Source organism: Astatotilapia calliptera, chromosome 5 (assembly GCF_964374335.1).
Source record: "Astatotilapia calliptera chromosome 5, fAstCal68.1, whole genome shotgun sequence".
NCBI lineage: Eukaryota > Metazoa > Chordata > Actinopteri > Cichliformes > Cichlidae > Astatotilapia > Astatotilapia calliptera.
The window spans coordinates 23,655,538-23,681,579 of NC_137426.1; the positions used below are offsets into that span (position 1 = coordinate 23,655,538).

Genomic DNA, 26,042 nt, shown 5'->3' on the forward strand with positions numbered 1-26,042 from the left:
AGTGCATATGTCTTTATGATTAATCAAATCTTCTACATAAAGCATAGTAAGAAATGCTGGGATTTTTAGGGCAATATAGGTTTATTACCCCTCTCTGTGAAGGCCTGGTCTCCTCTGGACTGGATTCGATTAAAAAGCTCGCCACCATCCATGCTAAAAAAGAAAAAAAGAAAAAAAAAGCCTTATGTCAGTAAATACACGTGCTTTACAGTCTTCTATGTTTGATTCCAGGTTATTGCATGTACAGCGTGATACCCTACCAGATGTCCAAACAAACAATTATGGTGGCTTGTTGCAATGATACCAATAGAGACAGAGGAAATTGCTCTCACTGGGACAGAATTAAAATGAGAGAAAAACTCTGGTAAATTAACTGCAGTGCGAAAACACATTAAAACACATGTCCTCTGAAACGTGTGTGTGTGTGGGGGGGGGGGGGGGGGGGGGGGGTAGCACAAAAGCTAAAATAGCTGTCAGGATGTGGGGTTTGGTGTGTGCCCTAGTTGTAGGAAATACAGCACACCATTCAAGCCGTTTCAAAGCAAAGAGGATGCTCTCTTCCTCTGCCTTGTAGAGGTGGTCTGCGGTCTGTTGGTTGACCAACAAAAGTGTGCGAAACCAATAAAATGACTTTTTCTCACACCTTTTGCAAACTAATCTAATCCGCCATCTGTAAGGTATTTAAATCTTACAGTTACTTCCTTCTTCCATGAATGTAACTAGTTCATCTTGTATACCACAAAGTGTGCATGGCAACAATTCAAATTTGCATGGTTTTTTTTTAAGTTAGTTCAAGTAAATTTACGATAAAAATTACTACTATTTTACTGGCAATCTACTAGGTCCAGCTAGAGTCTGTGAAAGACAGAAGTAGGTTGCTATGGTCTTTTACACACTTCTAGTATGACTAACAGACAGATTGCTGGTTGATTGATCTTCTGCTTCCCTGTGTTGCGCAAATGTTAAAGACTGCTCTAAAAAGAATGTTAATGTGTTCAACGTAGCTGATAAACTAGGTCTTTAAATGCCCCCTTTCGTTCCAAAAACGTGTTATGCAGAGTACTTTTATGTATGAACCATCTTGAAAGTATCTATATTTATACTGTAGTCAGATTTAGTAAAATACTGCTTACACATCCATGGCCCCTCATCACATTATGATAACACACAGGAACACCCCACACTATGTATTACCAATGAGGCGCAGACATATGCATGTGAAAAGACTTGAAGAAAAGGTCGATGTAAGCAGATGCTGACCACTGGTAAACTAATGAATGTTAGCCTGAATTTAAATGAGTATGAGAAACTCGCACTTAGCATGCTTGATGTTAAGTTTCATTTAATCTCATTGCACACGGTATGACTGTGAGAGTTTCAGGTAGAATCATCAACGTCAATTTTGTATCCGAGTGTGTCTAATGGTATATGGCAGTGTGCGTATGTATAGCAAGCAAGCAAGATCCGGGGACGCCACGGGACAGGGCTTCTAAACCACAGCACACTTCGAACTTCTTTAAATTAATCATTCACATTTTGCATACTGAAAAATGGGCAGCAGTTTGATTGAACTCATTTTGATTAAAAAAAAAAAAGTGTGAGAGATCAACATGTTAAACTGCCAGTTCTGAGGTGATCCAGCCATTATTCAAACTTATCTTATACTTTTGCACTGCAAGCAGTAGGGTTCATCAATGTAAATGAATCTATTGAAGCATCTGTTCTGCTGAGAATTCACACTTCTTTTAATATTTTCAAAAGCTCAGAGGAATTGCACACATTTTACACCATAACAGCAGCAAACTGTAACACACTTGTTAAGCTACAGTCTTTCACATGTACATGTGGAGGGTACAGTGTTATAAAACTGGATTTTTAAAGCTGATTTTCTCAATGAATATATCATAAAGGCAAGTTTGTATTTGCTCTAAGGATCTAAAACTCTAATAACAGAGTGTAATACTAAGAACAAAGTTTCTATCAATCAGGAGTGGTAGTAGCAACTGTGGTTAGCACTCTGAAATTAAAGAAATCCCATAACCACAATGCCATACGGTTCAAACCACCAAGTTTGTGCTGAAGGTTGTACAAATAACATGTTTATCCAGCAGTCCCAGACAGACTTCCGCTTCCAGTTTGTCATGCAGGAGAGATGACCAGCACCGAATTTCCAAAATTATGTTGCGGACCTGACATATTCACATGTTGGGTTTTTACACAACACGGGAGAAAACAAAAATGTAGGTCATCACACTGACTCAGTTACTCAGCGTATCTAGAAAAGAGAAATGCCTGACTATGTTTCTCTCTGTCCACAGGTGATTTTCTAGGAATCATTTTAGCTTCATCAGAAAACTTCATTGGCGTTTCATGCCTAGCACATTTTCTCAAGGAAATGAGTCATCAGCGGCGCCATTTTTTCGCATGTCAGTGTGTAAGCAGATCGGTCCACTAACGCCGACGACTACAAATTGAAACCGCAAACCTAATGAGTGCACGTGTTTGAAGTTGGTAGTGGGGGATGGGGGAAGGGTGGTTTAAAATGCTTCAAGTGGAACTACAAAAGCAAGGAAATTGTACCAATGTCATTTAGAAGAAATGGGTCATTTCAAAGGTTGTACACAAGTGATTTACAATAACTAACCTGGCAGAAATTTGCTTAGAGCAACAGAGAGGTCGAGATGAGTATCACTTCACCTTTGTTCTAGGTAATCTTACCTTACCTACCTTACCAATTCTAGAAACTGAAAACTATATAACAAATGAAAATTTCACTCGATTTATGGTTTGGCATAATAGCCCATAGACGAGAAATACTTAAAGATGAGTGGGCTTATGTATTTTAAAACAAAGATAAATTTACGTTTAGGATTAAAGAAAACAAGCTGCTCACCAACACTTTGATTGTTCCCAACAAATCCTGTCAATCCTGTTACATATCGAACACATTGTTATCACTCTAATTTAAGCTTGCTTACAACCTTCTGAAAAGTTTATATTTCCCCCCGCCATTTAAGCGTTTTTTAATGAAGACATAATAAAGAAGAAAGTATCATTAATGAAAAATGTAATCCATAAGTAATAAAGTATTAAGTTTAATTTATCTCTACCTAATCCTCAGTTTTGCATTTGAGCACAATGGCAGCCACCGACTGTGTCCAGAACTGGGTCAGCCCTTTTGCATTCAATACAATACTCTACTTAAATACTAGAAGTTCCTCCAAACTTTGAGCTTGATTTGTGCTTACATTAGGGCCGGGCGATAATTTGAAGCATGTGCGGTAACGATATATATCACGATATATTCTTTTCTTCTGTATAACGTATTTTCCACACTATAAGGCACACTTAAAATCCTTTAATTTTCTCAAAAATCGAGAGTGTGCCTTATGTATGAATTCTGGTTGTGCTTACTGACCTCGAACCGATTTTGGCGTGCAGAAATCTGTTAAAAAAATGTTTTAGTACAACTTTGGTAAGCTGCACAGCTTGATGGATTGTCAGAACATTGCGGCTGCCGTAGTGAGGAGCTTCGCGGAGTAATCTGGGTCCAAAACTCCGTCCCTTCAGATCCCAAAGTCAAATGAACACTGAAAGTTAAAAACGGTCTAAATTCTTTCATCTTTAATAAAATCATCAGCGTTGCTGCTTTAACAGGTGTAACAATTAAGTTTAACATCCAGGCATCCATGAAAACAATATTTATTAAATTTAACGGAGTTACAAGTTAACAGGAAGTTAGCTCGCTAGTTTCCACCTAAACCTGACAGACCATGTTCTGACTGAGAGATTTTTGAAACTAATTAAAAGGTACAGCTCTGCTACCACTTCCAACATAAATGAAGACAGAAAACTAAACAGCAGTGGTGTTTGCAGGGTTACTGAAGCTGGACTACCTGGTATATAATGTTGTGCTACGTGATTGCTAGCAACACAGCTATGTTAGCATAACATTAGCACAGTGAAGCTGGAGGATGAACGCCAACTTTTTTTCCCCCACTCGATAAAAGTTAACGTGAGGGATTCTGGTGGTTAGGGACAAATGCAATCGCATAGCAGGATGCTATACACGGGGCAAACTTCAGTCAGGAGAACAACTGAGATTATTCATCCACAATACGAGGTTAGTTATTAATATACTGCAACAACATGGGAAAGAACAGCTGCGAGAAAATTCAACATTAATGAATCAATGTTACGGAAGTGGAGGAAGCGCAGTTTTTGGCTTTCCCCATATTTCAAAAGTGCTTCATCACTTTGCTATGACTGTCGCCCGGCATAATTTGCAGATGATAATGGTTGTAGCTGCTGCGATGCTTTCAACCAAAACAGGTGCAGCTTGATGACATCATCAACACGCGCTATCGCGGTATAGTCAAAATCTCTATCGTTGGCCAAATTTATATAGTTTCTATCGTATATCGTTTATATTGCCCACCCCTAGCTTACAGTGGGGCAAAAAAGTATTTAGTCAGCCACCGATTGTGCAAGTTCCCCCACCTAAAATGATGACAGAGGTCAGTAATTTGCACCAGAGGTACACTTCAACTGTGAGAGACAGAATGTGAAAAAAAAAAAATCCATGAATCCACATGGTAGGATTTGTAAAGAATTTATTCGTAAATCAGGGTGGAAAATAAGTATTTGGTCAATAACAAAAATACAACTCAATACTTTGTAACATAACCTTTGTTGGCAATAACAGAGGTCAAACGTTTACTATAGGTCTTTACCAGGTTTGCACACACAGTAGCTGGTATTTTGGCCCATTCCTCCATGCAGATCTTCTCGAGAGCAGTGATGTTTTGGGGCTGTCGCTGAGCAACACGGACTTTCAACTCCCGCCACAGATTTTCTATGGGGTTGAGGTCTGGAGACTGGCTAGGCCACTCCAGGACTTTCAAATGCTTCTTACGGAGCCACTCCTTTGTTGCCCGGGCGGTGTGTTTTGGATCATTGTCATGTTGGAAGACCCAGCCTCATTTCATCTTCAAAGTTCTCACTGATGGAAGGAGGTTTTGGCTCAAAATCTCACGATACATGGCCCCATTCATTCTGTCCTTAACACGGATCAGTCGTCCTGTCCCCTTGGCAGAAAAACAGCCCCATAGCATGATGTTTCCACCCCCATGCTTCACAGTAGGTATGGTGTTCTTGGGATGCAACTCAGTATTCTTCTTCCTCCAAACACGACGAGTTGAGTTTATACCAAAAAGTTCTACTTTGGTTTCATCTGACCACATGACATTCTCCCAATCCTCTGCTGTATCATCCATGTGCTCTCTGGCAAACTTCAGACGGGCCTGGACATGCACTGGCTTCAGCAGCGGAACACGTCTGGCACTGCGGGATTTGATTCCCTGCCGTTGTAGTGTGTTACTGATGGTGACCTTTGTTACTTTGGTCCCAGCTCTCTGCAGGTCATTCACCAGGTCCCCCCGTGTGGTTCTGGGATCTTTGCTCACCGTTCTCATGATCATTTTGACCCCACGGGATGAGATCTTGCGTGGAGCCCCAGATCGAGGGAGATTATCAGTGGTCTTGTATGTCTTCCATTTTCTCATGATTGCTCCCACAGTTGATTTTTTCACACCAAGCTGCTTGCCTATTGTAGATTCACTCTTCCCAGTCTGGTACAGGTCTACAATACTTTTCCTGGTGTCCTTCGAAAGCTCTTTGGTCTTGGCCATGGCGGAGTTTGGAGTCTGACTGTTTGAGGCTGTGGACAGGTGTCTTTTATACAGATGAGGAGTTCAAACAGGTGCCATTCATACAGGTAACGAGTGGGGGACAGAAAAGCTTCTTACAGAAGACGTTACAGGTCTGTGAGAGCCAGAGATTTTCCTTGTTTGAGGTGACCAAATACTTATTTTCCACCCTGATTTACGAATAAATTCTTTACAAATCCTACCATGTGAATTCATGGATTTTTTTTTTCCACATTCTGTCTCTCACGGTTGAAGTGTACCTCTGGTGCAAATTACTGACCTCTGTCATCATTTTAAGTGGGGGAACTTGCACAATCGGTGGCTGACTAAATACTTTTTTGCCCCACTGTATATTGTTTTTTCTTCACAGTTCAGTCTTTTAGGTTATGATCTAATTGTTCTTCAGAAAAAGGTAAGTGCATTCAGAGTGCATCAGGAAGTTACCTTTCTTCCATGATCAGTGAAAGTGGTAAATATGCTTGCCTACTGGTCTGCATGCAGCTAGCTAGCTAGCCAGCACCAAAGATCCTTATTCAAAGTAATGTGCAGAGAATGTATGACTATGTCAAGTGGTTAGATGCTCATTCTGCATGGTCGGGCAGGTCGAGGGGGAAGCAAGTCGACTGGGAAATGCATGGGTTCTTCCACCTGACGATTTTGATTTTGACTCTGAAGGGGAAGCCCCCCCCCACCCAAAAAAAAGTATCCAGAGAGTTAACACGTTTTCCAGCTCTTAGCCAGAGCACTATCAAATTCAAATCGAATTACTGCCCTGTTGCAGTCTTCTGAAAAGCTACAGTAAAACCCATCAATACCTGTTTGTTTGTCTGTGTGCACCAAGTTCAACAGTTTCTTGTACACTTGTGCATACAATGACGCTCATCTAATCTTAGCTGGCATCATGCTTGCATCTTTAGCAGTAATAACATAATTTTCTGCATGACTCCAGTCTTACAGAAAACAATTCAGTATGATATTGAGGAACGTCTTTACAAGGTTGCTTCAGTTCATTGAGGTTTGTGGGTATTGTGTTTATGCACAGTTCTCTTAAGGTAAAGCCAAAGCATTTCAATCATGCAGAGGTCCTAACTTTCACTGGGACGTTGCAACACTATTTTCCTCCCAAGAGTTTCTGCTGTAGATTTGCTACGATACGTGGGGTCATTTTTTTCTTGCATGACTCAATTTGGGCAAATGGTCACACATTTGGGTGCCACAGTAGCATGGTGGTGACTCTATGTCTTAACTTAAATCTGAGCAGGTTTATTTTAATATAAAATGATACAACTGAGAAACAGTTTGTGCAAAAGAACTCAGGCAAGTAATTTTGCAACAGTACATTTTTAAAAGGACAGTGACGACAGAGAAATGGGATATTTAGCTACTATAAACAAAACTGAAGGCAGACACACAAGGATCAACTGAATGTGGCAGCAGTAAAGGCTTGGGAAAGAATCTGAAGGGAAACATAGCATTTAGTCATGGCCATGAGTTCTAAACTTAAAGAACGAGAAAAAGCATTACTAAAATCCAATTAATTACAATGAACCTCAAATTCAGAATTTTACTAGTTTGTTCATTGAGTCTGACTTTTTTGATAATGTATACAAATTGCTGTGTATCAAACTGTCAGTGGAACAGTTCTGACTGATTCAAAATCTACTTGGACAGTGTACAGAGTCAAATCTGTAAAGCCTGTGTCACTGTCTAATTACTTATAGACCCAATTGCACATTTTCAGTGTGTGGGTGTGTGTGTGTGTGTGTGTGGGGGGGGGGGGGGGCACCCCAAAACTGTATACTCACCATTCCATAACGATAAGCAGACACTTTTTGCCCTGATAGAGGTTCTCATAAACATCGATGATACGCACAATGTGGTCACAAGGTGATGCCCTCCAGTGAAGCTCCACTTCCCTGCGGGCTTTGGCACAATCCTGTAGCATCTGAGTAGAACAACAAAGAGGGACATTGAGGTTAATAACAATAAGAATAACAATGAGAAATTAACAGGCTTTAGGAAGAAACTGGAGTCCATGTTATATTAAAATTATCAGGTGTATATTAAAGTTTGTTTGTTTTTTTAAATTGGAGTAGAGAATAAAAAGTTTGAATTTGCAGACCAACTGAATGCCTCCAATTCACATCAATACCAACCATTAAGAGTGCAGTGCTGCCATCAGGTGACAAAAATCATGAACCATTCCATTTTCCATTCATGTGAAAGTGGCACCCTCTGTTGGTTACACCTGGTCAATGCACCATTCAACATTATAAGCCATTGAAACAATATACAGTAAATGCAATGGACTGGAATCTATAACATACCTAGGCGTCTCATTCAACCAGTAATACACAATCATGCAATGCCTTTAACTCTACCTAAGCACTTTGCCTAACATTCAAAGACACTCCGATGGATTCATGGAGGGCAACTCGGGATTCAGTAAAATGCCCAAGGATAGTTCAACACATGGACAGGAGGAGCTAGGGATCAATCAACTGACCTTGGTAGACGACATGCACATTCAGCTGGTATGTAATATTCTGTTTATTCTATTATTCAATACTGCTACATTATGATCACATGTAATTAAACTTAGCAAAGAGTGTAAATGTAAGTTAAAGGAAAGGGTCAGGGTGTTATGACCCTGCCCATTGTAAATAACACATTAAAACGCCTACGAGATTGACACAGGAAACCAGCCGATTCTGTTACACTAGTAAAAATAGTTCCTTAGACAAATAAGGACCTGAAGGTCTAAAATATAAGCTCCTGCCTTTCTTAAATAGCAAATAAAGGAAAATAGATTAATATACCAAGCAGGAAAACATAAACTACACTTTTCAAAATGTCTCTAGAGAATTGTTTGTTTTTTTTAACTCAGTTGCACTGCTGATAGAAGTGCATGACTACATGTTTTTATTTACAAATTTAATTAAAAGATAATTAATGTAGCCCCACAACCTTAAAATATCTTTGTCAGCCCACAGAAAGAATTCTGCCATGTAGCTTAGCCAATGAGCCGCCGTCTGTTTATTTTGTTGTGTATTACATTCCAGCTCTACCACACACACACACACACACACACACACACACACACACACACACACACACACACACACACACACACACACACACACACACACACACACACACACACACACACACACACACACACACACACACACACACACACACACACACGGTTTAGTTCCAGCTGGAGTGTCCAGTCTGTTGGCTGAGCATCATTACATTTACATACATGATAACCTCGTTCCCTTGAAATACCAGGAAAACAAGAAATTAAGCAAAGTGTTAAAAAACAGTTTCAGTCATATCATCTATACCCTACCTTTATAAAGCATTCTGTCCTTATCATACAATGAAAGTAAATTCTTATTTGCCTTATGTACAAACTTTCTTCAACCTTTAGTCAGACCATCAGTAACATCAGGCTAAATAATGTTTTCTCTGGATTGGAGTTCAAAAACAGCATTAGTATTAAATGCTTCCGACCCAAATCAGTAATAGCTCTGAGTTAGATTTTTCAACAAATCACCACCTAAGGGTACATTTAAAAAACACAATTTTAACATGACAAAATACACTTAACCATGTACAGGCTATTAGACTAATGTCAGTGACAGTGCTGCATCAGATGATCTGGCCTCCATAATTGTCTAACTTAACCCAAACTGAGACGGTTAGGTTGAACTGGAGTATGCTGACCACATGAGGGAACCACCTAAAGGAATTTGGAAAGAAATTCCAGGCAACTATCATGAAGCTGGCCAAGAGAATGCTAAGTATGCACGAGCTTGTTATCAGTATAAGGGGGAGATGTGCGAGGAATTGAAAATTCCACTTTTCCACTACACTTTTTGACTTCCTACCCATATCCAAATGCTTTATGTTTTGTTTTAATGTCACCACTGCTTTCCAGTGGGAAAACAGGGAAAAACAAAAGAGTCAATGTGTCAAAACCTTTCACTGGAATGTCCCTGCATGGTACAAAACACATGGATTGTTAAGGTGAGAATCAAATGTCTTAGGGCTCACTGACCATTAAAAAGTGACAGTGTTACCCAGGAGGAGTATGGTGTGATGTATGAGTCCACTTTATGTCAACACTGAACTCACAGGACAGTTCAACCACCCTTTGCAACAGAACAAACAAGGGTGGGTCTTACTTCCTTCGTCAAAAAAGGAACGAGTCTATGGATACACACAGGCATGAAGGGAACAGAAGCTTCTGTGACATAACAGTTGATATTTTGTGCACATCTTGTGAATCAATTAAAAAAATGGATTTTGAAAATTAAAAATCCACGGTGCAGCGTGGCACATTATTACATGTCCTTCATCCTGACAGCAGGCTGTACAATCTACACATTTGAAATATAAAAAAAAAAAATTAATGAAATACAAAAAATAAAAAGTAGCTCACTGCTGGTTTACTTCACTTGTGAGAGACTATGCATAATAACACGACCGTCACAGGAGGAAGAGATCCACTGTATCAGAATTAGTCAGCAGCCAGTTTCTACCTGGAGTCTGGGAAGGCGGGAACAATAGGTAATATAAACTACAAACATACCCCAGCTCCTAGATACAAATAAAATGGAACAAACAAACATACGCAAAAAAACAGCCCAATACCTTAAACACATAAAACAAGGACATATACACATATATGCTCCCCATTCAGTATATAAAATTACTATAGACCATTTTATAATACATCTCGCATATTTAACAAATTAGTGTTGCTGTCTTGTCTTTGTGTCTGTTCATGTAGGCATTTGTAGAGTGAATGATTTTGGGTATGCAACCTTCAAAGGCAGGCTTACAAAAACAGTACACAGCCAGACGGTGACGATGCTATGCATAGGTCAAATGCTGTTGAAAGCAGAGTTCAGTACAAAGGGGAAGAGGTGCAAAAAAAAAAAAAAAGAGAAAAACAAAAAAAGAGATAAAAGATCAAAAAAAGCAGCCTAAAACACAGACAGCTGCTGCAGTAGACAGACCAAACCAACTCCCTTAGTTCAGTACATTCTGTGATTCAATTAATTACCGAATACACTGTAATATCTCTCTGGACAGAACAAGTACAATAACAAAGTGTGAGTTACACTGGGAACACGTTAGTGCACCAGCTGTTTTCCATCAGTAAGAGTATGCTAATGGGGTAGGCCTTAAACACTGCAATAGTTATTTACATGAAATGTGTTCATTTTAAACTAAAACACTAAACATTTTAAATATCGGTCACAACCTGGGACTCACCCTGTAAGGGGAAACAACAAAACAGTCCGATATTGTGGCAATGTTTTTAAATTTGGTATTATTTATTAATTATTTCTAGATATTAGCCCTCTGGTCTTTTGTCCACCCTCACTAATAATAGTTAACACTAGAAAGAGAGCAAGAGTTACAGTTTTTGTGACTGAGAATGACTGAATTATTGTTACACTGACTATTATACTACTACTACTACTACTATTATTATTATTATCATCATCATTATCTTATCATCATTATTATCATCATTATTATTATTATTATGTTGTCCAATTGTAAAAGCACAATTTAATTAAAGACTGGTGTGCATGCATGTACTGGAAACAAAACTATTGTATGAAACACTCACACCACATCTTTAAGTATATGGGCACAGATGAACATGCTCCTGTCACCTTTCAGCTGATGCATTACTGCATTGCAACCCCCCTCCAATCTGCTGGTAGCCCTTTGAGACCGAAGCTTGTGGAGAGAAGGAGGGATATGTGGAAGACAGATGGACACACAATACACTTCCTTTAGCCGGCACAAAAGCTCCCCTGCCCAGAGCAGGACAGTGGGAGGTGGGATGGGGTTACGCTAAAGGAAGTAACCATCCTCCACCTGCTATTCCTGAGCCAAGGAAAAGCCCAGGGCTGATTAGAGTGAGACCAGAGGGTGGTAGGGAAGTGAAATTCAGTGGAGAGGCGATAGGTTAAGCTAGGCTCAATTAGAAAAAAAAAAAAAAGGGTTAAACAACACTGTAGCAGTAGACTTGCTTCTGTATGTGACTTTTTCCTTTTGTGGGCTCAGTGAAGCACCAAACATGTTTGTGTGTTAATAGGACATGATCTGATTAAAGACATCTGTTAAGTCTCAAAATACAATCACATCTGTTGTTGTGTGTCTGCACACTTTCATGAAATCATGTTTTGCACATCTATGTAATTAGATTCGTACATCTGTACGTTTACTAACATTTCAATAAGCAGTCTCCAATACTCCTGTTTAATACAGATACAAAGGCGTACAATTTTGCAGTCAGTACAATAAAAAGTTCATTTCTTCAGCTAAATACAAACAGAATTTTATAGAGTGACTGCATGTCAAGACAAAGCAAAGATCCAAATTCACCTTGCACAGTGCAAATTAGACATCCATGGGTGAATACTGTTTGTAGTTGGGTGAAATGTTTGTACATGGAGAGATATACAAAGGTAAGAGTAAGGTGGGCTAATTGAGAGCGAAAACAAAGGCCTCAAATTCCCAGTGAGTTCTATAGGTCTGTCACTCTGAGCTAGAAAACACATAAAAAAATAATAATGCAGCTTGTTCATGCGTAGCCCTGTGACGGACAGACAATCTGTCCAAGATGTGCTCTGCCTCTGGTCCTGTGACAGCTGGTTAAAGCTAACATTTGCACAGAACATACTGTTTGTGGCAAGTAAACACAGTTTTCAACTGTGGCACTTGAGGTGAGAATTTGTTTAATTTAAAAAACTAAATCTACGTTTTGAATGTCTCACCAGTGACCAAACAGCACTGTGAAGTTCTGTCAATAATAATGACTGTGAACCTAGCAGGACAGATGGCTTAAAGCATTTCAATTCATGAAAAAAAAACAAGTGGCTTGTTAAAAGAAGGAAATGAGACAGGACTATGTCTCTATGACAAAAAACACCAAGTTGTCTCACTTCCCAATATAGACTGGAAGATGGAGGGTTGTTTTTTTTGTTTGTTTGTTTTTTAAAATAGAAGCAGCTGAGTTGGGACAGATGAAAACCGTTTCAGGCAGTGGATGGAATTATTATAGAAGTGAAATAGTGAAATAGAGACTAATGACATTTAGCAACATTTTGACTATAACCCTTCCTTTTAGCTAGCCTCAGTACCGCCTCCCTTTGGCCACCCTGTGATTCATTGTGTAAATCCCCACCTGCACTTGTGGCTTTACTATATAAATACAAGCAAAGTGGCGTGTTATCAAGTGCTTTCAAATGACAGCAGGCCAACAATGTGACCAGTTCCCGGTTAGTCACAGGTGTGAGTGTGTGAGAGTGTTTTCAGACAGACAAACTAAGATGTTTAGCAGGACAAGTTCCCAGAACAGTTAAGCTATAAGGAAGTTCCACTCTTTTGCATATTAAGGATCCTTAAGAGTTCAGCAGTTTTATTTTGGTTCACAATTTCAAAATAAAGTTGCACAACAGCAACTTTTGCTTTTAAATGACTATAACTAGCTTCAAATCTGTGAATTACTAGAGTGTTGTGTCACAACTGACACAAAAGCAACAGATCTATGTGATATGTTGCATGAATGAACTCTGAGCAAGAGAAACCACTCACTTCCCGTTACTGTTAACACCATTCAGCACTATTTAACCATGCTGCTTCCATATTAGGAACTGATCATAAGACCCGAGCAGAAAATAATACATGAAGAAAGAACAAAAAAGTGAGGATGAATACATAAAATATGCCTAATTATGTTACATGAAAAAACTAAGAACTTGCAAGTACACAGAAACAGGGGCTAATTTAGTTTCACAAAGTACTGCATCAACTTGGAAATTACTCTGTCACATCTACAGTTGCCTACCTACATCTGGGACCATCTTTCACAACCACAATACCACATCCTTCCAAAAGCACTTCCCTCCACAGAAAGAGATGCAAGAAAAAGACATGGTCAGTATGTGTGGGTGGTTTCAGTTGAAATTTAGTTATTTATTCACAGGGGCCACATTCACAAAGAAGAGATGCACCATACCTCATTTATCTACTAGTCAAGCAACATCTACATCTTTGGGTGGTTACTACACTCGATCACAGACAACATAACTGATTAAATCATATTAGGCCAAAGAAGCTTAAACCCCTGAGATGTTTATGAGGCTTGAGCTAATCTCTTTGTTTGTGGCAAATGTCAAACACATTTTTGGGGGTAAATATGCCACCATTTTGACAGCAATAAAGATTTAAATAATGCTATGATACAGATCCCACTTGTCACTGAGCCTGTGACCTTCAGACTAAACACAAAACAAGCACAAAGAGTAGACAATGGTCTTTCTTCTTAACCTCCTGGCGTCCACATATGTGGAGATCACATTTTGGGTTGTCTAGACCAAAATGCCAATAACTAGTGAGTAACAAAACCCCAAAAGGTTTTGTTTCAGCGTCATACCTATGATCTGCATCATTGTAGCTACTGACTGAATAAGTAAACAGTTGGCTCTCTGCCCACAGATAAAAGGTACATATACACACTGAGTTATAACATCAAGTCAGTTCATTTTATTCTTGCTGTCCAGACATTCCCCTTTTCCTTTCACTCTTTAAAAATGAAAAACATTACTGTCTTTCAGTTTCACACTACCTTCAAAGCAGAGTTTCAGTGAATCAATGTGCCTGTTAGCGAAATTATGTGTTCTAAGAGTGAAAAACATTTTTAGCCAGAAGTTTGGTACATCTGGTATCTGATGGCAAAATGAAAAGAATACTTTTAGAGATTTAAGGATTAAATTATTGAGTAATACATTCTGTTTAACTCACTTTCCACAGCAAATCAGTGATGACTAAATGTATGCTGAAAGCAGGGGGATTTCAATCTTGCTTAAGCAGGTAATCAGATGCATAATGGAAGTAGCTCATCATCAAGCAATGAAAAGAGAGAGAGGAGATGGCAAACTCATAGGGGAAAATCATAAGGGTAGAGAAATAACTCAAAGGAGACCAAAAGAGAACCTCTTCCTTCCTCCCCGTCCTTCCTTTTCCTGCCATCTCATGATTAACGGGTGAGCAGTTTTTCCTCCATCAGTGATAATACTTAATCAGACCCCTTACCAGCATAAAGTCACAAGAAATTATGATGTTAGACTTTTTGTTAGCCGTTTCAAAAAACACTACTTTTAAAGCACCATTTAGACAGGTTTCCTCTGCTCTGTAGTCCAAGTGAAATTGTGGAAATGCAAACCACAAAAACACACATTTAAACTGCCTAAGATCACCACTTCCTCTTTTCTTAAACAGACCTTGACAGGTGTTTACTTCACTTGAATAAGTCAAGCATTTTTTTTCCTTTTTACCTCAGAAGGGACAACTGTTGGAACAACTCTGAAAATGTGACCAGAGGATTTAGTTTCTCTGTCTACTGTCATTTTCACACAATGTCAAGAGAATCAGTTTGGGATATTGCTCAAAGTTGCTATTTCTGATGCAGAAAGAGGAAGCTCGCCTCTCACTACAAGAAATACTGCAATACACAGACGATGTCCAAGTGACAGTTACCTGCACTACTCACACATTGCCACATCACGCTGACTTCATACTAGGAAGCTGACAATTTAGAGACAGAAAGCATTAGGAATAAAATTCAGTTCATGTGGAAAGTGCTTAAACACCTTAAAAATGCACAGTACAGGGAGTTCCTTTCCAGATACAAACAAACTTCAGAGGGATATCTTCTTTTGAAAACATACTGTTAATTTCACATTTGTGGGTCAACATTATGCGAACATCCTAGTCTAGTGAAAATACTTGACTACAGCAAGATGACTGCTTTCTTCCAAAACAGAAAATATAGTTATAATAATATATGATAGACCCACACAGAATAAATAAATTATAAAAGCCATTGGTGATGTATTAATTCCAGAAATCGCTACAGTTTCCAAAATATCTCTGCTCATTCTAAGCCCATATAGTCTAGAAGGCCTAAAGCCCTCTCAGCCTTGTTCTGCATTCCCTTTTATGGTTTTGTTAGTTTGTTAGTGTTCATCTAACATCATTTATTTGTCTTTATTTAAATAATATACAAACTGCAGCCAACTACAATCACATAACACTAAAGTATGTCACTAAAATAACCCTTCTGTCAACCAAACAGGCTTCACTGTAAACTTCACTTCCAGCTGGAACACAGTTCAGTCATAATGTATAACAAGCCTATATAAACAGGCACAATCCTCTGTGATCTAAAAAAATAAATGTACCCGGCTAGATCCTACAGGTTTAAACCTCTAAAGTGCCTGCTGTATTCAACCTCTTTAGTTACTGTGAAGACACCACTGAAATTGCACAGCAAGGAGTCCTGACACTGAAGTCCATTTTTTACCACACATTAGAGAAAGAGAAAAAAAATGATAGCAGTAAAACTGAAAAACCGTGTAGCATTCTGGCATCAAGCAAGTCTAATGAATGCCTTATCCCATTAGGACTGTATGGAGGCATTTCATTTTCTTATCTGTGTCATCTAACAACTTCACAAATAAAACCCTTTGTGTTTCGATTAAAATGTGACGTTGAATTTAAGCGCTTCCAATAACCTGCTTGCTTGTCAGCATTAAAATGCAGGCATTGTAAGACAACACCTGCAATGCTTCACACCTTGTAAGGGTTCGCCTGTGTTACGACACTTTAAAGATAAACCAATTCGTGCCCGTTTTACGGTACAGCAGATGCATCCATTAGGTATTTGCCTATGGAGAGGTACTGTCAATGTATACAAACATGGGGGCAAATACCAGTTGGCTAAAAAGTGGGCCGAAATAGGGAAGGGTACAACAGGCTTCTCCTATTCCAGTGACCTCCAGAATGAAGCCTGTTGCTTCCATCAACAAACAAAATTTCAATTTGATAAGCAAAGACAGTGACTGCAGTGGACACAATTCATAGTTTTTAAACACTTGTTCTCACTTCTCTTTTTATGCTATAATTCGCCCTTTTCAACACCACAAGCACAAGTAGCCTGCGGACCCGGTTGCACCACATATTTTGAACACTGCCTCCAAGAAACGCTCAAACAAGGACACACAACACTGTCTCCCACAAAAGTTAAGAAGTCAAAGCTAGTGTTTCTGTGTGACAAACTATATTAAGCACAATACATCAGAAGGTTGCAACTGACTATTTAAGGGACTCTAGGGCTGCACGATTAATCGTTAGAAAAATCGCGATATCGATTCATACTTATGTGCGATCTCATTTCCAAATGACAACGATTTTTAAAAAAGACGACCACGATTGTACCGCATTTTGATCCGGGACATAATCTGCATGAAAACAAGCGCTCACTCTTCCTGCTCAACAAATGACAAGGGCGGAGCCTTATACCACGTGATACAGAAGCTGGCTGCTAAAATTAGCAGGGAAAAAACAACGGAGAGCACGTCAGGGATGACGAGAAAGTGACAGGAGAAAATCAGTCCCGGTCAACCACCCAAGCATCAATAACGGGAACCTTATACAGCGCTTCCCTATACCCGTCGAACTCCCGCAGGCACAAAGAAATTACAGAGGCTATTACTTATCACCTGACCAAAGATATGGCTCCCATCAACACTGTACAAAACAAGGGATTTAGGAAAATGATCAACACCCTAGACAAACGCTACACAGTGCCGTCCCACAACTATTTTTCTATTGTTGCACCACCTGCTCTATACACGCAGTGTCGAGCAACGGTGGAGACGGAATTTCAAGCAGTACAACATTTTGCGGCAACAACAAAACGTGAGACATTTGTTGTTTTTATGTTTATTCATTGTTTTTATGTTAAGTCTCAACTGTTACGAAGTTGATGTGCAGTTAATAAGTGCAATAAATATTTATACTGGAAAAGAAAATCGTGAGAGAATCGTGATCTCAATTCTAAGCCAAAAAAATCGTGATTCTCATTTTATGCAAAATAGTGCAGCCCTAAGGGACTCCACTTCTTTATCACAGTATCTCTTGCATGCACAGCTGAATAATCATGACTTTTTCATCTGTATTATTACCATAAAACCTGGTTCAAGAAAACATTTTACAAGGTGACGCCACTGTGGGAGATGTCGGCAGAGTCCTGAGGGTGGTGGTTGGGGCTAGGGCTGGGTATCGTCCCTAATTTCTATAATCAATTTGACTCCGATTCACAGGGTCCCGATTCAATTCGTTTCCATTCCATTTTGATCCAGTCAGAAATATTATAATTATGATAATTTATCAGTACATATCCACATTTTTATATCTATGTATAAAAACAAAGCTGACACTTGTGAGACTTCATCAGAGGTGTAAGCATCACAGCAGATGCAAAGATTATATGACCGCCTTAAAGATATTCTGCAGTAGATCAAAAACGCAAGAAAACCATGAATCAACATGTGAAAATTACCCGATACGGCTGAAGTGAAGCAGAGCAAAGTTACAGAGGTTTTATTAGAGGCGCAGCTAAGAGTTTTGCAATTTGGCGTAATTTTCAAAAAAATTTGGCTTCTACCAGTCGGAGGTCATTTTTGAGAAGAAAAAACACAAAAATCAGCAGCCGACAGTGCTGTACACAACAGTTGACTGATGCGTAATAAGCAAGCGAATAATGCAGAAAACAGATTTGAGATGGGAAACGGTTCTTGTACACAGAGAGAGAGAGAGAGAGAGAGAGAGAGAGCAGTGCAGGAAGTTTGATTTTATCGTGCTGGAAGCAGAAAGCAAAAGTAACAGGGAATTAATGACGATGTTTATCAAACATGAAACCTAGATTTGATCTTTTGCTGCTGGTTCAGTGAATTTTGGTGAAAGACTGACAAAACCTGCAGCTTCACAATCTGTGACATCTCGGCTTTCAGCTCCTGTGTAGGGTGAACGATCCGCGCTTTGTGTTTACGTCTTCGTGCGGAATCCGTTTACCTGCGCTCATTTGCCGTTTTAGCTGTTCGGCAGTTGTTGAAATAGTTTTGTGAGCTTTAATCTGAGATTCTGGCGTTTCTGAAAAAATACATTTATATTTAAAAATCGATTCAGGATTTAATGAATCGATATTGCTTTATTCAATTCAAAATCGATTAGAATTGGAAAATCAATTTTTTTTAAACCAACTCCTAGTGGGGGCTCAGGGGTCTTATGGAAGAAATAAAAAGTAGCCTTTTACAATAATTATTACTGTTTGAGTCTATGAAATTAGACAGGCAGCTAACAAAGCCATCTGTCCAGATGCTAAAACATAAGAATATTTATGTGGAAGCATATTTATGTTGTCATTCAAACAGTGTACAAAGATTAGGTAAAATCTTCACTAACTTTCCTGTAGCTGTGATACATAAACAGCAAATCCCCCCAACTTCTGTCTCCGGTTAGGAGAGAGAACAAGTGTTCTGTGCAAACGTTATCTTTCATCACTGCTATTTGTTCTTCCATTTTAGGGGCTTCTTTGCAGCAACATGTCTTCTAATCCAATTTTTCAATTGCATTTTATCAGTGAGGTCCTAACAACAGTTTTGACTTTGTACTATCAACAATATAATATTAATTAAGCCATCTGTCACTTTCTGCAGCTATTTCTGGCAAATATTTTTAAATATACAAGTTCATATCAGGGGAAGGACTGCTTTGCTGATGGAAATTCGGGGTTGGCAACATGACCAAAAAGGGAAAATCTACATGGCACCCCATATCTTAGGTTATGAGCCGCAAAGTGCTGCCAGTTGTAATGTGCCTTGGCAGAGATTTTGTAGGTCTCTGAAACTAATACATATTCCCCCATTTGGCGTTTTGATGATGGTGTACAGTACTGTTGAATATGCAACTCCAAAATTTCCAATAGGACTTCAGTTGGGTTGAGATCTAGTGTCTGACAATGTAATTTTCATCAACCACTTAGTGACTCCCCACCTTGTGCATTGTCGCCCTCGGAGGGACTCAAATCAGGATGAAAATATTTCATTGTAAGATAAAAGTGATTCCTCAGAAACTCTTTGTACTGATGTGCACCAACACCTAAAATTATAAGGCTGCGAGGTCACCTGAATTTAGGAGACAAGTGTTCAGATTTTATAACTTCAGTCATTTTAGTGAACCTAATGTGTGCAGTTAAGAAATTTGTTGTGTTGTGATTAAAAGGATAAAAATGATCCACTGTTGACAGCCTCTTGGACACGATCTCGAGTCTGACGATAACAAACGCTAAAGAAAAACCCCATATTGGCCCCTAAAAAGTTGATTGCATTAGCAGATGCAGTATGACTTAGGCACTGTGGATGTGCATGGACAATGGGGTAGTGGTAGATGCAAAAGACAGGGTTTATTATTGCCCGGTAATAAACACACCCATACCACACCATAATTACTAAGGGCTAACCCCTCCCACGTGAACCAGTCTAAAATTAAATGACCCTACCACCCACCTTCAAACCAAAACTGTTGCTCCACATGATTACACTCAGACGTCAACAACCTTTACAGCTGGCATATCAAATGAGATGTGATAATACTGCGTGCCATAAAACATTCTCAATGTAGCGGCAGTAAAAAGAAAAAGAGATAAAAAACATCTAAAAAGGATGCATTCAAGCCACTATATCCAACAGAAGAAAAAGACATCTAAATAGTCAGCTTGTACACAGTAACAAAAAAGAAAAACACCAAACTGCAGCATCTTTGTCATTCAAGCAATCACATGACCCAACCTCCCTTAAGTTTTGCATAAGGTCCATGTTTTTCAATCGGGCATTTACAGCATTGAACACAGTAACAAAATAGCAAAATTTCCCAGCACCTAGACCAGAATAATGAACACTCAGCACTGAAGGAATCGGGCAAAGTAAATTATAGCGCATGCAGGTAGGAGGAGGGGGGGGGGGGGGGGGGGGATTCCTTTTGGCTTCTTATGTGTATCAACTTCACTTAGTTCAGACTTGTATATTTAGTTGGAGAGATGCCACAAAACAGGGTTTGCTCAGTGTGATTCATTTTAGATTCAGACAACTCTCAACACAGGAATGCTTGAAGATTCAAAACAATTATATTAATGTGCAATAATGGCAACTACTCAACTTCACCAAGTGACCAGAGTCAGGAGATGCAGCAGCAGTTGCTTTATTTATTATACCTCATATTGGATTAGGATCATAGTCACAGTTTGAGAATTACAATTTTAGGGTTTTTTGAAGTGTTATGGAAACAATATTCTTATTCTTACAATTTTATCTTATTCTTATATTGTTTCTAGGTGAAACACGGTTCTGGAACCTGTCTTTGGGAGCTCGGGGTGCCATGTTTAAAGGATCCCTGAGTGGACTGTGCTGAACGCCCTGATTCACAGAAACTTGGATGAAGCGTTAGTGTTAAGCAAACAATTTCTCATTTCAAGTCATTTAAACTGATACCTACTTCTAAACCCAACCCAGCAGTTAATTTTCTGCAAGGCAGACAGTGTTCAGGAGTCTGCCTGTACCTCTGGATCAGTTTACTTACTAGACCAGGGGTATTAAACTAAAATTTGAGGAGGTCCAGTTGGAGAAAATCTTCTCAAGCAGAGGTCCGGGACATCATAATGTCTAACTTACGTTATGATTGTGATAGAGAAGCAACCTTTTTTTTTTTTATTTATTTATATCTGAACGTATGAACAATAGACTGTCAAATCAATGAAAATACAAGTTAAAACATTTCAACAAAATTTATTGTTAACACTGAAACACACAGTAGGCCTACATTAGAAATAGGGCTGCTGTTTAAAATGAATTAGAGAAAATAAATAAAATGGCTAAATTGTGCATCTTAAAACAAAGTGCTTAGTTTCAGAAAAAAAAAAGTTTCCCTTTTTCTTTACATTTTACATCTCGACTAAACAGTCTCAATACATTTTCAACAGATAACCTCAAAACATTTTAACAATTTTACAGTTTCTCTTTCTTTCCCCCTTATATTCCACGTCCCAACTTTCTGTTGTTCAGTGAGAGAACTGAGCTTTAGTTCGCTCTACTAGGATTTTAAATCTGGGCTGGAATGGTGTCAGGGCCATTCTCATACACATGTGTAGGTGCTCATTGGTGATCCTGGAACGATATTTAGTTTTTATTATGTTCATTTTGGAGAAAGCTGCCTCACAGCTGTATGTGGAGCCAAACATGGCAGGTTCAGTTCTTCCAAACTGCTCTTTCAGGGCCACATCTGCTTGGAGATCAATTAGTTGCATTTGAAGAGGCCCAGCATTTGCCCACTTGAAGTGCTGTGTGACTTCCTTTGAGAACCCTCTGACATCAGTGATGGCAAATGGGTTCTTTATGAACATGGTGAGCTGCTGTCCAAAGCTGAAGCTATCAAAACGTTTGCTGAAGTTTTCAATCAGCTTATCAACAAAGTCAACAAAAGAGGACACATCTCTCTGTCCCTGAACCTGTTCCTTCACTGTTGGGAAGTGTGCATAGTCTCCTTGCAGGTCTTCTTTGAACACTTCAAGTTTCCTCTGAAAGCAGCGGACAGCTGTCATCAGTTCACAAATTGAATTGTCCTTGCCCTGCAGCTTCAAATTCAGTTCATTCAGGTGTGAAGTGATATCAACCAAAAAGGCCACAATATCCATGTTTTTCCCATCATTTAAAAAGAGAGAAAAGTTTGTTGCTTTTTGACTTTCCAGCTCTTCCAAGAAAGCTGCTACTTCACTTCTGATGGACCAAAATCGCTCCAATGCCCTGCCTTTGCTAAGCCATCTCACATTGTTGTGAAGCAGAAGATCATCAGCGTGTGCATCAACTTCTCTGAGAAATTCCCTGAGCATGCGATGCTGACAAGAAGAAGATGCCCTGAGAAAATTAATCATTTTCATCATTGTTTTCATCACCTCAGCATACTCGTCTGACAGGGTGGAGCATAACACTGACTGATGAATAATGCAATGATAAGAGATTAGCTCGGGATTGTCCTCTTTCATTCTTGCTACAGCTCCTTTCTCTCTCCCCATCATAGCAGGGGCTCCATCTGTGGTTATTGAAACCACTTGGTTTGGCTCTATTCCTCGCTTTGTTAACATTTCCTTAATGGCCAGGTAAATATCCTCTCCTCTTGTAGTGCTGTGAAGGGAAGTTACACCTAGCAGGTCTTCACAGAACTCTTTCTTATCATTGTTGAAGAACCTTACATAAACTAACAGCTGAGCATTGTCAGACACATCAGTGGACTCATCTACAGCCAAGCCTACACATGGTGTCTTATGAATAGCTTCTTCCAGCTGGGATAGCACATCCTGAGCTAATAATTCACTTCTCTTTGTGGCTGTTGATGCTGACATAGGTATTTGCTTTATTTTGTCATGAAGCTCTTCTTTTTGTTTACCCTCAAGTAATGTTTCTGCTACTGCACTCATGTACTCTTTGACAACACCTGCATCTGCAAAGGGCTTTTTGTGTTGACCTAAAATCCAAGCAACTCTGAGGGAACATTCATGAGCACGTTGTTGGGCGGTGAAAGAACTGGTTAAGATCCTTGTGGACTGATCATATTGGGCTCTGAGACTGCTAATTTTCTGGGACCTGAGTTCAGACTTGGGTGGGTATGATTGTTCAAAAGCTTTGTCTCATAGTGGCGTTTGACATTGCCACTTTTAATCAGTGCCACGGTTTCTGAACATATGAGACACACTGGTTTGCTGCTTGCGGCCGGAAGAATGAACATATATGCGTCAGTCCATTCAGTCTTGAAAGTTCTATTTTCGGTGTCTACTTTTCTCTTTTTTGAAAGCGCTATAGTTGTTTTACCTCTTGTGACTCCCGCTCACGTCTTGTCTCACTGTATCGTTAATTGTCTCGCTTGTCATTCACCTCTCACCATGTCTTTCCTCTGTCTGTCTGTGTCTGCACTCAGAGTTGCGATCGCCTTCAATGCGCAGATGTGATTGGCTAAGTAGTGTCACGTGGGTGGCGTAACTCGCACACAATTGGTTAGTATGTTCCCTGGTCTAATACAGCATGTTCCCTGGTCTAATACAATGTAAGGTTACTGCTTAAAATTGAATCGCCCCGTCAAAATTAAATATAATTTAATATTTTGTTAACTATAGGTCCGGGTCCATATAGGATGGCGACTGGGTCCGGACTCGGACCCCGGTCCGCCTGTTAGTGACCCCTGTACTAGACTGATGACAACCTGGGCTGCTGTGTAAAGAAAAAAGGAATATTTTTGCATGAACCACATTCTACACTTTGCTAGCATTTGTGAACAAACAGAGGGGCTAGTCATTAATGCATCCAATTTAACAAGTATCTGTCACCTTAACTAAACAAAGTTGGTAAAAAAAAAAAAAGCTCCTTTGCCATCTAATGGGGTGTTCCAGTGTTAGAGACTATGAATAGTCTGTAGTGGCTTAATGGATTGATTCAGGAGTTTATTGCTCAGGGTTGAGTCCATTTCTCAGTTGAGGGGTGTGACCAGATGGAAGTCTAAGATCCTTACAGTTGCAAAGAAATTTTTCAGTAACAGCATTTAATAAAGATTTGTTAAAAATGCTGGTAAATACCTCTGCTAGTTTGGTATTTGGTATTCTAATGTCAGAATTAAGGATGTCAGAATTAGTTGAACCACATCTAGTGATGTGTCAAAACATGTCATTAAGGATACAGGAGAGGTATTCAGATACTGTCTCTAAAGGGCAAGGACCTAATGTAAAAAAGCAGTTAGAGATTCAAAGATGTTATGACCCCAATGGCCACTAACCTGGGCTGCAGCTCTGACAGACAGATGCCACCCCCTTTCTGTCTGTTAATTTTTCTTTGAAGGGAAGTTGCAAACAAGCAAGGGGAAAAGTAAACAGATGACAGCCGGCTAGCATGGCTGTCACCCCCCCCAAAAAAAGAAGTGGCCGTTTGTCAGGGTGTGAATGCTAGGATAAAAGAAGGCCACTGCTGCTGCTAGCACTGCTACGTTTGGTTAGCTAAATTCTACGAACACTGATGTTGTTTTTTGTGTAGCCATTTCCCTTGTTGCTAGGTTTCAAAAAAATTGTGGTTTTGATTTTTTGTGAAGGAGCTGCTCTCATGATTCACTGAGTGACAACAATAACTGGCCAATCAGTGGCATGGAGTCTGTTGACCTCACATTTTTGGATTATTTCAGATCACTTGGAACCTTGGCCAAGTAGGTATCTGGTGCCAGGTACTACCACATACTGGAAAACCCTACAAAATGGAGTTGAGTCGAGCCAAGCAGGTACTAGGCACTAGTGGAAAAGGTCTATTAGTCGCCAGAAACATCCCTAGTTTTGGTACTGAGGAAATTAAGAAAATAGATTTATTATTACAACATAAAATTATTTTACAATGATGTAAACAAAATTATTTCATTACCGATTCCCAAGTCTCCCTCTCACAGCCTGTCATTTATCCCTCTTAAGCAATTATCTTATAAGGCAGATGTGCAAAATATCTTTCAGTTTTGGATCATTTTAACTGACACCGGAAATGGATTTAATTATATTCATATTCAAAGATGTTATGTTAACCTAACCACTGCTTTGTCACTACTTTTCTAGAAAGTTTACACTAAAATGAATTACTCACTTATGAGACAGAATCTAGCTAACACTAGTTAGTTACCAGCTGCAGTTCATATATCTTTTCTTTACTTCTTTTGAGAAAGAATTTATATATATGTGGTCTGAAACTGATGGAAAATTGACAATATTTGCAAATGTGATTTTACCCTCCAGGACACATTCAGTCACAACCTAATAAGACTAAGATTTAATAAAAGAATGACCCAATATATTAAATCATACTTGGAGAAAAGTTCTCTACTCCCTCAGCCTTAAGCGCTCAAAAATCCTGGAAACAAATTAAGTAGTACAGAATTTCAGCCCACTTCTGTGTAATCTGTGGACCTTTAGCTTGGAAATTTTTTCACAGGGTGAACATAAAACTGATTTTTAATCGAGTGGCACCCATTTTACATGAATTACTGAGCAACTGCAACAATAATCATGGGAGCCTTTTGCCAACTTCTTTTCAGCTTTGCACTTCTATTGGATATTAAATACTGCTTTACTAGAAATGTTTTACACTTCACTGTGAACTGAGTCCACTTCCACTTTAAAAACGACAACTATATTCACATAAAAGGCAACTATAGTTTTACATGCAGCGCTATCAATGTATAAGGCCCCTGCTCACACAAAACAGCTGAGAAGACAATTGAGAAGGCCTGAAAGTTCAACATGACTTTCTAAGTTTATACTTGTTACAAGTGTTTTAACAACAAACAAAAACATGGCTGATTGACGGTTGCGTGGGAGCTTGTGTGAAT

General features: G+C 39.2%; 1 protein-coding gene across 1 annotated transcript in view; it reads right to left on the minus strand.

The window, feature by feature from the left end:
- mapkapk2a (MAPK activated protein kinase 2a) overlaps positions 1–26,042 on the minus strand; it is a 36,433-nt gene that overhangs the window by 8,430 nt on the left and 1,961 nt on the right. Inside the window, exons 2-3 of the mRNA XM_026168295.2 lie at positions 7,514–7,653; positions 89–153 (exon numbers count right to left, since the gene is read on the minus strand). Coding sequence (XP_026024080.1) covers positions 89–153; positions 7,514–7,653 — 205 coding nt within the window. The remainder of the gene's footprint in view (positions 1–88; positions 154–7,513; positions 7,654–26,042) is intronic.